Source organism: Ailuropoda melanoleuca, chromosome 20, assembly GCF_002007445.2.
Source record: "Ailuropoda melanoleuca isolate Jingjing chromosome 20, ASM200744v2, whole genome shotgun sequence".
Taxonomy (NCBI): domain Eukaryota; kingdom Metazoa; phylum Chordata; class Mammalia; order Carnivora; family Ursidae; genus Ailuropoda; species Ailuropoda melanoleuca.
Genome location: NC_048237.1, coordinates 2,813,727 through 2,830,355, shown reverse-complemented (window position 1 = coordinate 2,830,355; position 16,629 = coordinate 2,813,727). Strand labels below are relative to the sequence as shown.

At 55.4% G+C, this 16,629-nt stretch overlaps 2 protein-coding genes across 4 annotated transcripts in view; one reads left to right on the top strand and one right to left on the bottom strand.

The window, feature by feature from the left end:
- ZFHX2 (zinc finger homeobox 2) overlaps positions 1–16,629 on the top strand; it is a 30,579-nt gene that overhangs the window by 2,598 nt on the left and 11,352 nt on the right. For 2 of the 3 annotated variants that reach the window (XM_034648410.1, XM_011227312.3), the window contains exons 2-3: positions 13,542–15,640; positions 15,819–16,336. In XM_034648410.1, coding sequence (XP_034504301.1) covers positions 13,591–15,640; positions 15,819–16,336 — 2,568 coding nt within the window. In that variant the 5' untranslated portion in view covers positions 13,542–13,590. Of the gene's footprint in view, positions 1–11,826; positions 12,889–13,541; positions 15,641–15,818; positions 16,337–16,629 lie in introns of those variants that run through there. The other variant, XM_034648411.1, reaches the window with a different exon arrangement.
- Positions 1,043–15,950, bottom strand: LOC117797284. Its single transcript, XM_034648671.1, has 2 exons — positions 15,848–15,950; positions 1,043–2,101 (listed from the first exon to the last, which is right to left on the bottom strand). Exon 2 carries the CDS (start codon positions 2,069–2,071, stop codon positions 1,043–1,045), a length of 1,029 nt encoding a protein of 342 aa, XP_034504562.1. The 5' UTR covers positions 2,072–2,101; positions 15,848–15,950.

The following is a 16,629-nucleotide window of genomic DNA, read 5'->3' as shown; positions in this document are numbered from 1 at the left end:
TCAGAGTCCTAATGATATCCCTGGCCTTTTCAGGCTACTTTTTTCATGCTTATCAGTCATGTTTGTGGCAGTCACTGGTCAGGGGCCTGGAAAAAAGTCTGAGGGTTGGGGCAGATGTGTCTCCCCGACGGACTCAGGTACCCCTTCAGCACAACCAGGACAGCATCCTCTTCCACCTTCACCCAGGAAGCTTTGGAACTTCTAGCATTGTTGACTCTCTCCTTTGCCATGTGCCTGTCTCCCCCACCAGGACCTCTGGTCTCCTGTGTGTCATCTGCCTCTCCAGGAGCCTCTCACCACAAACCTCTTCCTTGCTGACTTGATTTCCTCCCTTCCCTCATTTTGCCATTGTATATTTTTTCATTTCCCCATTTTGTTTCACCCCCCCCCTTTTTTTTTGCAATCCCATCTCCCGTGATGTCCCTTGCCTGTTTTTTACCTTTGTTCCCATAACCTGCCCTCTGCCTACCTTTTCTCCTTGGTCACCCTAATTTCCTTTTATCCCTTATCCTCTCACCCAGCATTTTAACCTCGGCAGCAGAAGGCACCAGAGAGCAAGGGACTGGGAGAGGTGGGGAGTATGGTTTGTGAAGGCACATAAACAGGCCAAGAAATCAATTTAATGGGCTTCCAGGGGCATATAACCCCTTCATCAGTCAGGGCCATTATGTCCATTAACTGTCAACTCTGATTTTGTAAAGGGACATTCTCTAGGACTCTGAGCTCCACCCTGCTTGGTTGTCTCTCATACTTCAGTTCATTCTAGGTATCTAGTGGCTTTTTCTTCACTTTCTAGCTCATCTTCTTCCTGGGCCCCTGTTATTATCATATTTGGATTCAGCATGACCCTTTACGAGGCTGTTTTCATTCATATGACAGAAGCTGTCTTATGCAAGAGGCCGGGTTCATCAGCCTAAAGAATGGGAAAGGTGGATAAAGAGTCAGGAGAGTTAACCTTGTTTTAAGCCCATCATTGTTTTCCAGCCCTCAGAGCTTGGAAGGGTAAAAGGAGGAGGTAGAGAGGGGCAGAAGATGGAAGATTTCAGAGGAGAACTGTGTTCCAGAAAGGAAGGAGAGGCTGTGTGCAATAAATGTATGGGGTAGAGAAATGCATGACGTGAGGAATGTGCAAAAGGAAGGGAAGAAAATCCATGCAGAATGGGGGCAGGGATGGAACCGAGGGGTGATTAATGAAAAATTGGGAGAATGAAATAAAGCACGAGTTTAGAGCGACACAGAAGATGGACAGAAATGATAGAGTATTCCTAAAGAGGAGGTCAACAGAAAAGGCAACACGCAGTGAATACAATGTAAAGTGGGGGAAGGGAGGAATTGAAGAATAAGATGAGGTGGAAAAAGAATATGGTACAAAGAAGGTAAATGGAAGGCAAATGGAGGAGTGCTGAAGCAGATCAGAGCTGCACAGAGCTTGGGAGGAGGAAGAAAGGAGAGAATGAGGTATCAAAGGAAACAAATGCCTCTGGTGTGAGAGGGACACAGCGGGACTGGTGCAAAGAGAGCGCTGCAGGAGGGGGGATTTGGAAAAAGGCATAGCAGAAATACCACTGGGTGAAGCCCCCCAAGAGAGAGATGCCAAAGGAGAGGCAGAGAGCAGAGATACTGGTGAAGAGAGAGGGAAAGAGACCTCACAAGCATTCGTTCCATTAGCGAATGGACCCTCACTACCCCACCAGAGGCCTTTGCTCTTCATTCCCAAGCCAGGGGGACACCAGCAAAGAGAGGAAAAAGTAGAATTCCCATTTACTTTAGCTGACAGGAACTTGAATCTTTCTAACCCCCTGAGAACCAAAGACCTCAAGCCTCTGATGTCATAAATTGCTGGTGTTGCCTTGGCAACCTGACAGGGTTCCTCCCTCCATGATGTCAGAGCAGCCGGTGTTACCTTGAGACCCACAGAGGCACAACTTGCTGCTTTGCTGGGAGCTGTACACGTTCGGGGCTGGGGCCTGAGTCTGATGTGCAGGGTCCCTGGGTCGGTGGCTTGACGTTGCTTCCCTGGCGCTGTTCTGAGCTGAGAGTGAGAACTTGTGTGGGAGTGCCTGGCATTCATTAGAGCCTTGCAGCAGCAAGAGGAAGGGACCTTGGGAGACAGGGGGCATTGAGGACCAGGTGCTAGGACTGAAAGGCAAAGAAGGAAGAAAACTGGAAATGGCAGTTAGGGAGCGTCAAAGGAGAAGGGCTTTGTGAGCTGGAAGGAGAGTTGTTGAAAATGTAAGATGAACCTAGCTGTGGGTTTAGGAGTGGAGACTGAAGCTGGAAAAGCAGAAGAGAGGAGATCAGGGCTGTGTGAGTGTAACCCGAGGCAGGGATAGAGAAAAGGGCAGGGTTCTGAAATGCCAGAGGGCACAGTGGAATTTGGCTGGGGAGGGGGAGTGGGGGGACTGAGTCGAGAGAGGAAGCTGTTGGCTGAGAGACCCAGGGTTAGTCATGATGGCCCTAGGAGCAGGGTTCTTGTCCACCTACTTTCCGATTGTTTCGCAGCACCTAGCCCGGCGTCTGCCACATAGAAGATGCTTAATAAATATCTGTTGATTGAATGCTGAATTAATCGGGAGAAGCTAGGGCAAAGAGTTGCCCACCTTCCTCTCACCACAAGCCTCAGGCCTAAGTCTACATCAGTGGGCAAAGCAGAAACTGAAGGAAAGTGCTGGAGAGGAGTTCACTAAGCAACAGTGAGACCTGAGGTGGAGGAAGGGGAGACTGACCAGGTTAGGGGCACACTTGGTATCAGCCAAGGGCAGCCACCTTGGACGGCTGACTCTAGGGGCTGATCTGGGGAGCCTTTGGAGAGATAATGGGAAGAAAACATGAATGAACAGTCTCAGGAGCCCAAGAGGAAGATGCGGAGGAGGGTAGAGAAAGGAGGTGGTTTCCAGAAAAGGTTGGGAGTTGTTTCCAAAGACAGAGTTGGCAGATCTGAATTGGAAGTAACATCCCCACCCTACCCCATTCCCAATCATGAAACCGCAACTGAATCAGTCATACCCCTGCCCTGCCCCCCAAGCCACAAAGAGTTCATAAATCAATACCAGGCCCATCCTATACACCCTGTCCCAATCCAGGCAATTACAAGGAAGTCAGCATTGGCCAAGTGGGCCAGCAGGCAGGAGGCACAGACCCGGATGTAAGGAACCCTGTGAGGGATGGCCTTGACGCCTGACTGCCCGTTGTTGAAAGAGTCCAGAGGTATCTAGAAAGGGATGGGGTGGGGCAAGAGATGCAGAGCTCACCACAACTCTGAGGGAAATCTGCGGAGAGAGAGGTCTCAATACACAGAAGTCTTAGAGAAGGATGCACTGGTCAGGGATTATGACCTGTCCTGTTTCTGTGGTGGAGTCAGAAAGACCCTGAGTGGATTGAGGACTCTAGGAGAGAACACCTGGAAGGGAGCAAGCAAGCGGGGAGCCCTGGGAGGGGGGGGAAGCCTGGCTATAATAAGAACGGCCAGGGCAACTGGCGAGGGGGCTGGGGGGGGCGGGGGTACCCTGAAGGGAGGGCAGTGGTGGCTGGAAGCACTGTCAGCCACCACCATGGACTTGGGCGGCTCATATTTTGCAGTAGGCGACAGGCTGTCGACACAGCGGTCCTTTACCTCACCGTTAGAAACTCATTTCATTGATTTTTCCATCTTTCTTCTCTGCCTTCTCAGTCATCCCACCACTCACTTTCCCAGAGCCCCTCGCCTCTCTGGGGAAAGCCCCAGGGGACTGCCTGCCTACCCCTCCTCCACCCCAGGCTCTTGAGACAGGGGTGAAAGATTTAGAGGGCCTTCTGGCACCCTGAGGTAATCCCACTGGCTCTCAGTAGCCCCCTCCTGTAGGAAACCAGTCAGAGACCAGGGCCTCTGGATGGTCGTTCAGGGGGCCCGGTGTAAGGGGTGACTGGGCTAAGATGCACCTGTTCTCCTGTCATCCAGCTATACCACTGAAGGGCAGGCTGCATATACCTGGAGGGAGACGTCATCTTCTAATTCCTGCCAAGATAGCTGGGGAGCCCTCAGAATTTTTCTTTCAAAGTCAAGTGAGAGAACAGGAGCTGCCTCTGTGTTTGGGCAGGAATAAGGGCTTACATTAAAGCGAAGGTTCCAGCCTTGGAGTCACAGCAGGGCCATCCACCAGAACGGTGCTGGCATGGGGGCCCGTGCAATTAGGAGGACATAGTAGCAAGAGCCCTCTTCGGAGAGAAGGTACACGTGTGCAGTGTCTCGCTCAGGGTAGCTCGCTGACGTGCAGTCAGTGGAGCAGGATGGGTGTGCGCCAGAAATTTTTACTTCATGTGTGGACATTTCCCCAGTGCCTCCTCCAGTCACAGCCAGCTACTCTCAGCCTCTCCCTTTGGGTCTGGGATCAGACGAAAGGTTAAGAGTCAACTGCTAGTCATTTGGCTTCTCAGTGAGGGAAGGCAGAGGGTGGGACCAGAGTGTTAGACTGGGTTTCCCTGAGGAACTGATGGGATCCACGCCATTTCCATCCTCAAATCTTTCAATCCTTGTTTTGTCGGTGACTCCCCCCGCGCCCCCCCCCCCCCGCCCAGTCTCAAGCCCAAGGCCCTCTGGCTGGCACTGTCCTCCTTTTTCTCTGGTCTTGGGGGTGGTTTCTTGGGTCTGGGATGTCTGAGTCTAGATTCTGCTGCTTCCTCTGACTCATGGGCCTGGTGCTCCCGTGGCAGCTCTCTTCCTTTCTGTTCCAGCCTTTTCCAAGCTCTGGACCACTGGCCGGCTTGGGCCTGAATGCCTTCTTCCATCTCCAGCTTCTTCCTGGTGCTTCAGGGAAAGCAGTGCACCTGAGGTTAGGAAGAGAAGGCCAGGGGAGGCCAAGAAAGGGGTGCAGGATGGCTGGGGCAGGGAGTTGGAGAAGCAGGGACAGGCAGAGGATGACAGAGAGGGATCGGAGGTAAAAACCATGTGACTTGGAGCTGGAGTGAAGGCCACAATTTAAATGAAAAAGGAAGGACGGCGGTAGGCTGTGCGGCCGGGAAAGAAATGGAGGAGCAAAACCGGGAGCCTGACCCCCTGCCGGGAAACGAAAGCTGTGGGGAGCGGGAGGGAGGGAGGGAGAGTGGCTGGGGAGAGGCTTCGATTGGAAAAGGCAGCCCCGGCTGAGCCTCCGTGGCAGTCCTGAGTTCTAGCCGTGCTGGCTTTGACCCTTGTGGGAGGAACTGAAGTGGCAAATTAACGACGATAATGAAGTCACTGCTCCTTGTTTGTCTTTGCTGGTTTCCCCTTGAGATTTGTCCTTTGGCCAGACGGGGCAACGTGGGGGAGGGGAGGGCCAGCGGCGGGGAAGGCGGGGGAGGGGCGCGGAGGAGAGGACGGCAAGTGGAGATGCGGAGGCTGAGCGGACCCGAGCGAGGAGGAGGGAACCCAGGCACGGAGGAAGCCGAGGGACGGGGACGCGCCAGGAGCAGGGGAGAGGGGAGCGGAAAGATGGGAGGGAAAAGAACAATGGGGAAGCGGGCAGGGAAGCCTGGAAGGAGGAGCAGACGACCAGGCGGGAGAAGGCGAGGTGGCACGGGGAAATGGCGAGCCGGAGGGAAGGAACGTGGCCGGGCTGCGGGAGCTGCAGCTGGCGGGGCCAGGGGGCGGGGCCTCATCTCCATCTCTAATGGCTGTGAAATGAGGTTAGCTCCATTAGAGGCGGCGAGAGTGTAACGGGATCACACTCATTAGGGCTGGGCCATCCCAGTAATTACCACCACCCCAAACACGCCCGCGCCAGCCGGGCCGCCCAGCACAAACAGGCACGCGGCAACACACCCGCACCGGACACTCCGCCGCCCGGCGGGCAGCCCCTGGCCCACGCGGGCAGAACCGGGGCCACCGGGAGACCCCGCCGGAGGCATGAGAGCCAGCACGTTCACTAACCCTGAAGAGGTGCTGGGACAGAGAGCGCTACACCCAGGCCCTCAGCCACACACTGAGTCAGAAAGCGGTCAACACACACATACACCCCAACTCAGGAAATAAGGCACGTGAACGAATAATTATCGTTTCCATTTATTGATCACAAAATGCTGGCCTGGATAACGATCAGCTCAATGGACACAACTCCACGAGGAGCTATTCCCCATACTGTATATGAAGAAACAGTTTTCAAGCAACTCACCCGAAGTCATCCACATAACACAGACTAGAACTGGAATTTGATTCCAAGTCTGTCTGACCCTAAAGGCCGCGTTCTTAAATAATACCAATACTGCTTGTCTTCAAGCCCAAACGATATTAGGGATGCACATGTGTAGACTTCCAGCTTTCAGAGACATTATCACAAATGAATACACATATCCTCAACTCAACATTTTGATATCTATCTCCACTCCCCGCCCCAAACACAAACATACAAAAGGAATGGCCAGGACCCTTCATTGACCACTGTGAATAGCGCCCCCTGCAGTTGCACAAAGCAGTGGTCCTTTCTGGCCCATCTCAGAAACTGAGAGCGGCCATCTGACCAACACCTTCAAGCTGAAAGAGGACCTGATACGCTCAGGCTCATATGCTCAAGGCGAGACACACAGAAGAGCAGAGTAACACACAAAAAACTCAAAGAGTTCGTTCAAAATGCATGGCAACCAGAGTTGAGAAGCTCACAGATTGTGCTGGGGCCAGGCTACCTAAGTCCAGTCTGGACTCTGCTTCTTTCCAAACGTGAGACCTTAGAAATTCCTTAACCCATCTCTGTTTCCATGTTTGTAAAATGGGAATGAACAGCTGTATCTGTTTCATCAGATTCTAGTGGAGAATTAGGTGATGGGTGCTTGCCAGGGCTCAGCACGGTGCTGGCACACGGTAAACATTTAAGGATACTATTATTATTATTATTATTATTATTATTAGTTGTTGTTGTTGTTGTTGTAACACTCTGTAGTCATTACCATCACAAGGGTTCACGTAGGCTCAAAGAATCAGAAGGTTTTATTTCTATATACAGTCACTTACAATGGTATTCTTCCAAATAATTCTAAAGTATTGTGTGCAATTCCTTTCAAATGCAAGGAGATCAGCAGTCTTCTATAGAGGTCTCCCCTGCCAGGATCAGATAGGATCCTGAATCTGAACTCTAGGGCACTACTCCTTGCCCCTCATATAGAAGAAGGGTTCAGAGCTGCCTTTGTGGGGTTGTCTGAGCCTGAGTCTCCCAGGTGCACCTCCAATATCACACAGCTCCACACTGCTGTCCTAACAGTTGAGGTGTCATTAAGGGAGATGCGTGGGCAAGAGGGTCCACTACTCTCCAGGACACCCACCGCTCCAGCAGCCCATTCGCCAAGCCATGCAAATGTGGATGGATGTTCAACTAGCGAGGTGTGGTTTTAGTACACAGTTTCCCTCTGACCCCTGTCTGCTCCCAGCCTACCCCATCTTCCTCCTCTCAGCCTCTCCTTTCTCCTCACACCTCACTCAGTTCCCTCATGCCCACCTTAAGCATCTTGCAAGGTATAAGACAGAGCCCCCTTGCTCCATCCCTCCCGGTGGGGACAAGCCACCTGTCCAATCTGATGTCAAAGCTGGGAGGCCTCCATGAGATTCAGTAATTACATGTACGGATCAAGATCTGGCCCCTTCCCCCAGCTTCCCTACCTCTCCCTCTTTCTCCCTCCTCCTCTCTGCCTTAGGTGTCTCTTTACTCCCTATGACACTCCTTCTCCTGCCTGAGTGTCTCATTCCCTGCCATTCTCATTTTCTGTCTTTTGGTCAAAACATCTATTGCACAAAGTAAACGCTGCCAAATATTTGGGGTGGGGGAGGGTGGAGAGATCTAGGGGAGGCAGGTAGGATTAAAGTAGAGGACTAGATACTTCTGAAACTAATATTATGCTATATGCTACTTAGTAGAATTTAAATAAAAACTTGAAATATGAAAAATAAATAAAATGGAGGAAAAAGAGTACCTCTTTTTGTTTTCTTTTTAAATAAGAAGGTAAGATTTAGAAACAGAAAACGATAGTTTTAAATGCAGGGAGAGGCCATATGGTTTTGATCCGGGCATTAGCTGCTCCCGCACCCAGGCCAGGTGTGGGCCTAAGCAAGGCTTCCATTCTCTGCTCTGGGATGATGGGGTGTCTCGAGGCCTGGCTATCAAGAGGGCCAAGTGAGAAATGAACCCTGCTGCTGGGCACACTTAGATTTGAATTCTGTCCACTGAAGACTCTGCCCTCAGTTTTTGAAAAGGGCAGAAATTAGAGGATGAGTCCTGGTCTAGAAGGGGCGAGGCTGGAGGAAAGTTGTCAACTACCCGCAAACACCAGGCTCCGCTCTGGGGGTGGAGCTAGCCAAAAGAGAAGGAAAAGAACTAACCTGACTGGCCATCCAGTGTGTGCGCTGTCGCAGTCCTCACAGTGGGCCAGGGAGGAAGGGATCATTCTTCCCATTTTCCCAGATAAGGAAACAAACAAGTAACTTACCAAGGTTGCACAGCTGGTGAGTGGGGGAACCAGGGCTGAACCTGGGTCTGCATGAATCCAAAGCCCATGTTCTTCCCCTGCCTTAAAAACAAAGCCCATCGAGTCAGTTTATTTGCTGTTTATACCAAACAGTTCCCCTGAGACAGGGCACTCACTCCATCTTTCATTTTTCTCTTCGAGACCCTCTTCTCCATGGCCGAGGCCACTTGAAAGCGACAGGTTGAGACAAAATGGGGACAGAGGCCAAGGCAAAGTGAGTCTGAAGAGAGCAGTGCTGTAGGCAAGAATTTCAGAGAGAGGGAAAGAGAAAAGGAAAGGTCCTAAAAATTGACTCTAAATAAGGGGAAGGGGATAGATCCAACATTTGGAAGAGTGAAAGGCCAAAGTGTTTGGAGGGCTCTGATGTGGAAATCACTGTATGCAAATTTTAAGCAAATGTGCTGGGGCCCTATGGCAGACTTTCCTGGGAAAGCCTTTGCCTTGTCCTTGGGTTTGGAGAAAAGAAGGGAGTGGGGTTTTGCTTTCTGGTTTAAGGAAGGGAGGCCAGGAAGAGAAAGGCGATCTGTTCTCCCCGCCTGTCTTCTCCTTGGTGATGTTCCTTCCATAACCACTAGGGAGCAGTAGTGTTTCCTTTCCTTTCGTACTCCGCTGGGGCCGGGAGGGGGCGCTAGCCAAGGGTAGTCCGGGTCTCGCCGGGCGCCGGAGGGAGCGCCCCCGACCGGCTTTGCCTCTGCTTCCACAGGCCAACCTGAACCCACGCCCTGATTCCTCCTCGGTGAGGGGCAGGTTCTCTCCTTCCTCGGGCCTCCTTTCTCTGGTCCTTCCTTTGCCCTTGCTCCCTCGGCTCCTACAATTCTCTGTTCTTAAGTCTCACTGTGTCCCGCCTGTCTTGCGTCGTCTCAGAGCCCACCTTTTCAGATGGCCGTTAAGTTCACATCTCAGAACATTCTCTCTCTCTCAAGCTTTCTGGGTCCCACTGTCTGTCTTGGAGCCTCCTGGCTCCCTCCTGTTCTGAGTACTGTGTATCTGCCTGGTGAACAGGGACCGCACAAGAGAGAGGCATTCTTGTCCCCCTATTTAAACTGGGTGTCTTTCTGTCCACCTCCCATGGACGAATATGTGCAGTTCAGTGATGACGCTTGTGGGGCACCCCCTCCCCAGCTGAGCTTTGCAAGTAGCACTTCCAGCCTTCCCTTCTCATCCTGAGCAGTAACTAGGGACACCGCTTGGGAAAGAGGAAGAGGGCAATAGGAAAAAAAAAAATCTATTTCTCCATAGCTTTCTCTCCATCTTCCCCTTTCTCCCTTCCTCCCTCTGTGAGGGAAGGAAGCATTAGGGAGGGAAATGGAATGAAGGGGCAGCAGGGGAGCTCTGGAGACTGAGGGCCATTTTGGAGCTGGAAGATTCATCTCCGGGGACTACACCCTCAGAACTCTCCACCCTCCCTTGGCTCCAGGCCTGCCTCCTCCCATCCCCCTTGGTGGCAGCAGCCTTGTAATTTAAAGCTCTCTCTGTCGCCTCTAATGTGATCCTCTCGTTTTATTGACTCTCTCTGCCGTCTGTGGCGCCCCTTCACATCAATCTCCGCTCTAATCACACCGCCGCCACTGCCTGCTGTCTCCCCTAACCCCTCTCCTCCTGGGCCCCAACCCTTGCTGCCACCTTTCCTTTCACTGTCCCCCCACTTCCAACCTCCGCCGGGTCGGCCCTCTTCGCCCCCTCCCTCCCCGAGAGGCAGGTATGCCAGGGTCCTTGAGGGTCGCCTTCTCCCCTTCCCCACATCTAGGATGTGCCCCAAGGGAGAGGAGACGCCCTTAAGCACAGCCCGGACGTCCAGGAGGAACGGCAGTGGTCTGAGGGTGGACAGGACTCTTGGCCTGGGGGTGGTAGGTGGAAGGTGACTTTTTGGTCTGTCATCTGGTTCTGCGTCATCTCCAGCAAGAGCTGCAAACTGAGTTCCAGGTAGGAAGGGCAAGCAGAGGGACACAGAGCCAGAGAGGGAAGGAAGAAAAGAGTGAGGAGGAGGGAAACGGAAGGAGGGGAAAAAGGTGAAAAACTAATTGCTACAGTTAAAGGTTTGTAATAAATAGAGGGTGAGGGGAGAAGCCTGCAGCGGGGCGGGGGGGCGGGGAGTGAGTGGGGGGTGCACTGAGGCAGAGATAAATTTGCAATTGAAATTCTTTCCTGTAGAGGAGGAGGGGGAGGTGGGAAAGAGATTTGCAATTTTAAACAGCTGCCGACCTCCCCTCGGCTGTCTGGGTCTCGCCCACAAGCTAGCCCAAAGCTAAACTCCTTTGGTTTCTAGCTGGCAATCAGCTGGGTCTTTTTCCAGGCCTGGGAAATAAAAGCTTTGGAGAGAGGATTTGGGGCTTAGGTCTTCCTAGCATCTCCTCTGAAGTTGGATCTGGAGTAGTGAGGCAGGAGGCAGGAGGAAGCAGCTGATCGATGTGATGGAGGCGCGGTGGCCCCGCGGGGACGGAGCACCACCCAGGTCAGCCCTCCGTGGCAGGGCCCAGGAGAAGCCCCCCTGGCCGGGCCTCAGTTCTTCTCACCAGGTGGGGCTGCGGTAGGGGGGCGGGCCCCCACGGTGGGGGGTGACAGTGGACTGTCAGACCCTCATGAGCCAGGGCACCTACCCCAAGGATCCCGTAGGTGGGACACCTTTCTCAGACAGTGCCGGGCTTCTGCTTTCTGGTTATCCAGGATAACCCCTCCATCTAATTCCTTTACTTCCCTCTTGGTTCACCAACCACCTCCCCCCCACCCCTAGCCCTCCACCCCTCTCCCAGGTGCTGATTTGCATTTTCATTAGCATGCTGATCCAGCCCCCACGCGGAGCTCCTTAATGGCTCTGACTTCACGCCTGGCTAGGCCCCCAGGAGGAGGGGGGAGTGGGAAAGGCGGCCTGCAGGCTAGGTGGGGCCAGACTTGGAGACCCAGTCCTAATGGAAGAGTCTGAAGGTGAGGGTTAGAGGCGGCCCAAGGAAGGAGAGGTCACCTCCCTGCCTGGCACTGGACTGAGCACTGAAGGTTTCGTCTTTAGAGATTGGCTGAGAGTTAGACCTGGAGAGGATGCGGGCCACTTGAGACATGGGGAGAAGTATGGGATGGCGGAGTCTGGGGAATTGGTGAATCCGGTGGGGAGGTGCGGGAATCGAGGTAGAAAGTTGGGAGCGGTGCGGGAGGCCTGGTGCTTCTAGTCAGCTGGAGGGAGCTCGGGAATCCTGACTGCTAGGCCTTTGGGGGCACATTTGGTCTGTATTGGGTCCGAGGGACAATCCAGGTACATGAAGGAGCCCAGATCTGTGGGCCCCGCCAGTCCTTCCTAGTGTCACCTCCTTGGACCTGTGTGACAGTCAACAGCTCGCTCACCCTCTCTGCGTCTTTGGCCGCCTCATCTGTAAAGTAAGGTGGTTGTTAGATTCAACGAGATTATTGATGAAAGCACTTAGCGCAGGGCCAGGACCGTGGTATATGGACCTGGATAGCTTTGAATAATAATATCACTGTTACTTTTGGGTTTTTTTAAATCTCTTTGGGGACGAGGGGTTTAATCACCTAGAAGCTGTTGTCTTCCAACTGGCCTCGGAAGCGCACACCTGTTCCACATGCCGCGACCAGGGATGGGTGATCTGGAGCGCGCTGTGAGAGAGCACAGCGCCTGCAGGCCACGCCAATTCCCTGCGGCCCCTCTGGCCAGAGGACCTTGACTTAGGGAAACTGCCCCTTCAGCGAGTGGAACCTCTGAGGGTCTTTCCTAGAGTTCATTCGTTCAACAGATCCCGTACTGACTGTGTGGCCGGCCCCTGTCTTGGTGCTAAGGATAGAGTAATAAGCAGAGTTCCTGCTTTCCTGGAACTTACCTTCTAGAAGGGAGAAATAAGGAAACTAGGAAATACCAGGTGGCGCTAAATTGCTGAAGAAAGTCACCCCAGGGCCTGTTAGCTTCTGTAGGGAGGGAAGGCCTGGTGGAAGCGGTAATGTGGAAGCGGAGGCCTGAGTGAGAAGGAGCCACTGTGCAGGGGTCTAGGGAAGAGTCCTCCTGTCCGACAGAAGCTGGTTAGCTTAGGCAAGGCCCTACGGTGGGAGTGAACTTGGTGTGTCTAAGGAACAGAAAGGCGGCCAGTGGGCAGGAGCTGGCCAGCCAGGCAGGGTGGAGGGTGTTAAGATGTGTCAGAAGTAGGTAGGGATCAGATCAGATAGATCGTTTTGTGGATCGGGGACAGAGTTTGGATCTTACGGTGCGGCGAGAAGTCATGGAAGGGTTCTAAGCAGAATATAGTACCATTTACGTTGTAAAAGGTGCTTCTTTACGATACCTGCAGCGTGCTTTAGAACAATGTAGGAGGAGGGGAAGTGGGTGAGGCTACGGATGCAACAAGACCGGCCACGGACTGGTGGCTGTTCAAGCTGAAGGATGAGCACAGAGGGGTCCCTGGTACTATCTGGTCCACTCTTATAAAGGTCTGGCATTTTTCATAATTGAGAATTAAATGAAAGATCATGCTGGCTGCTGGGCTGTAGGGACAGTAGCGGAAGCGGAGGCCACACCGTGGAGTCCGTTGCCCTGGTTCAGGAAGGGCAGTGGCTTGGGCCACTTGGGTGTCAGCGGAGAGGATGCTGGTGGCGGGACAGGACAGGTGTCTGAGAGCCTGCTGTCCAGTTGCATATGGGTGGGGGCAAAAGGAAACTTTTAGGTTCTTATGTATCTTTAAAGATTTTATTTACTTATTTGAGAGAGAGAGAGATCCAGAGAATGAGTGGGAGGAGGGGCAGAGGGAGCAGACTCCTCTGGGATCATGACCTGAGCTGAAGGCAGACACTCAACGACTGAGCCACCCAGCCGCCCCCCTTTTAGCTTTTTAGCCTAAGCGACCAGATAAATGGAGGTACCAATTTTTGAGATAGGAAAGATGGGAGGAACAAGCTCAGGGGAGAAATACAGAGTTCTGATTTTGGACATGTCAAGTTTGAAGACTGTTAGCGCTGGCAAATGGGTACCTGAGTCTGGTGCTCCGGGAAGAAGAGAGGGGGCTGGAGTAGCTGGAGGGTCGGCTGCCCGGCTGGTGTCTCTCCTGCCAGCTCACGGCCCCGCTCTCTCCATGTTGCCCCCACAGGGTACTGGCTGTCACGCTGAAATGAACCGCCGGCCCTCCTCCGTCTGCCATGGCTACCCTTAATGCACCCTCCACCAGTGGCACCGCCCCCACCCCCGGGCACGATGCCCCGTCCCCGCCTCCGGACACCTCCTTCCCCAGCACCCCCGCTGATCCTGTCACCAAAGATCCCCCTGCTGCCCCCTCCACCTCTGAGAGCATGAGGCCCTCAGAGCCAGGGGGACAGGCCCTGGAGTCGGGCTGTGGCCTCGTCCCACCAAAGGAGATTGGGGAGCCCCGAGAAGAGCCCGGCTGTGGTGGCTTCTCACCAAAGGACCTAGGAGTGCAAGAGGACAAGGAGCAGGAGGAGGAAAGGGGAGAGCTCCCTCCCGTGGACCTAAGCAACCATTTATTCTTCACAGCTGGCGGCGAGGCCTACCTCGTGGCCAAGCTGTCCCTGTCAGGTGGCAGTGAACTCCTGTTACCAAAGGGCTTCCCCTGGGGCGAGGTGGGAATCAAGGAAGAGCCCGGCCTGCCCCTCCTTGCCCACCCGCCCCCTGCACTCCTCACTGCCCTTCACATCCAACATGGCTTTGACCCAATCCAAGGCTTTAGCTCTTCTGACCAAATTCTGTCCCATGATACCTCAGCGCCATCTCCGGCCACCTGTGAGGGAAGGGATGGAGCCTTCTGGAGCTACCAGCTGGCTCCAGACCCACCCGGAGATCCCAAAGATGGCCCTATGGGGAGCAGGGGAGGAGACCACAGGGCACTGTTCTGGCTCTGCCTCCTGTGCCGCCTGGGTTTCAGCGGGCCCCAGGCTTTTCTGGGTCACACACAGTCTCATGGGGTGATGCTAACCCCTGCTCAACACCTGGGCCTGCCCGATAACCCAGCCGTGCTCCAGGCGGGAGATGAGGGCTGCGTGACCCTCCTAAGCTTTCTGGAACCAAAACCACCTGCTCAGCCCCCTTTAGAAGTCCCCCTTGACAAGAGCAGCACGGTGACCACAGAGGCGAACGTAGCCCAGCCCGAGCATGGCCCCCCTGACGCAGAAGCCCGGGCTCCTGCCCTGCCTGCGGAAGAAGTCCTGGCCCTCAGCCCGCCCTCCCGGCCCACCACCCCTGCCACCTGGGACCCCAGCCCAACCGAAGCCAAAGAATCGCCGACGGCAGCAGGTGAGGCGGGGCCAGATTGGTTCCCCGAGGGGCAAGAAGAGGATGGAGGGCTCTGCCCCCCACTCAACCAAAGGTCACCCGCCTCCAAGGAGGGGGGCACTCTCCCTGCTCCAGTCGGCTCCCCCGAAGACCCCAGTGACACACCGCAGCCCTACCGCCTCGCCGAAGACTACAGCCCGGCCCCTGCGGCCTTCCAGAGCCTCAGCCTGTCCAGCCACATGTCTCTGTTACACTCTCGCAACTCCTGCAAGACGCTCAAGTGTCCCAAGTGCAACTGGCACTACAAGTACCAGCAGACCCTGGACGTGCACATGCGGGAAAAGCACCCCGAGAGCAACAGCCACTGCAGCTACTGCAGCGCGGGGGGCGCGCACCCCCGCCTGGCCCGCGGCGAGAGCTACAACTGCGGCTACAAGCCCTACCGCTGCGACGTGTGCAACTACTCCACCACCACCAAGGGCAACCTCAGCATCCACATGCAGTCCGACAAGCACCTGGCCAACCTGCAGGGCTTCCAGGCAGGCCCCGGCGGCCAGGGCAGTCCCCCCGAGGCGTCGCTCCCACCCTCCGCCGGGGACAAGGAGCCCAAGACCAAATCGTCCTGGCAGTGCAAGGTGTGCAGCTACGAGACCAACATCTCCCGCAACCTGCGCATCCACATGACCTCGGAGAAGCACATGCAGAACGTCCTTATGCTGCACCAGGGGCTGCCGCTGGGCCTGCCCCCAGGGCTGGTGGGGCCAGGCCCCCCGCCCCCCACGGGAGCGGCCCCCGCCCCCCCCCCCGAACTCTTCCAGTACTTTGGGCCGCAGGCCCTAGGGCAGCCTCAGGCTCCCTTGCCCAGCCCCGGGCTGAGGCCAGACAAGCCCCTGGAAGCCCAGCTGCTTCTCAACGGCTTCCACCCCCTCGGAGCGCCTGCTCGCAAGTTCCCCGCAGCAGCCGGTAAGCAGCCTGGGCTCTGCACCTGCTTCCCCCCACCCTTCCCTGCGGCCAAACTCGAGTCCCTGCTTCCTTCCCAGGGCCGGCCCCCCACCGGTAACCCCAGCTCCCTCAGCACTGTCCTCATTTGCCCACCCGCCCCTTCCCTTCCTTGGGCCACTCATCTGTCTCTGTCCCCCAGCCCCTGGCAGCCTCTCCCCGGACACCCACCTGCCTCCGAGTCAGCTCCTGGGCTCCTTGTCCGACAGCCTGCCCAGCCCGCCGCCCCCGGAAGACGGCCCGCCCCCGAAGGTGTTCCGCTGCCTCGTGTGCCAGGCCTTCAGCACCGACCGCCTGGAGCTGCTGCTCTACCACTGCAGCGTGGGCCGGAGCCTCCCGGAGGCCGAATGGAAGGAGGTGGCCGGCGACACCCACCGCTGCAAGCTCTGCTGCTACGGCACCCAGCTCAAGGCCAACTTTCAGCTCCACCTCAAGACCGACAAACACGCCCAGAAGTACCAGCTGGCCGCCCACCTGCGGGAGGGGGGCGGGGCCGCGGGCTCCCCCTCCCCGGTGCCCCTGGGGGACGGGGCTCCTTACGGCTCCGTGCCCCCGCTGCACCTGCGCTGCAACATCTGCGACTTCGAGTCCAACAGCAAGGAGAAGATGCAGCTGCACGCACGGGGTGCGGCGCACGAGGAGAACAGCCAGGTCTATAAGGTGAGAGTGGGCGGGGCGGGTCCGGCGCCTGAGGGGCCCGGCCCGGAGCCCCCGGGGAGAGAAGCGGACAAGGGCTTGGGGATGGACCGAGGAGACCCCCACGGGTGGGCGAGCTATGGGAAGAGCCGGGGTGGCAGGACGGGATAAAATGGCAAGTGTGAACCGGGATCATCAACGTCTGGGAGACGGTTGCGGAGAGGAGACCAAAGGCTGGTGGGCTCAGACAAAGTAAATCCAGTACTTTATTCGGCTTTTCTGGTGTTGGAGGCTGGGGGCGGGGGGGTGTCTGCTCG

Bases quoted from the DNA above. Each gene is read 5' to 3' on its own strand.
- LOC117797284 (XM_034648671.1), bottom strand. From the start codon at position 2,071: ATGAATGCCAGGCACTCCCACACAAGTTCTCACTCTCAGCTCAGAACA.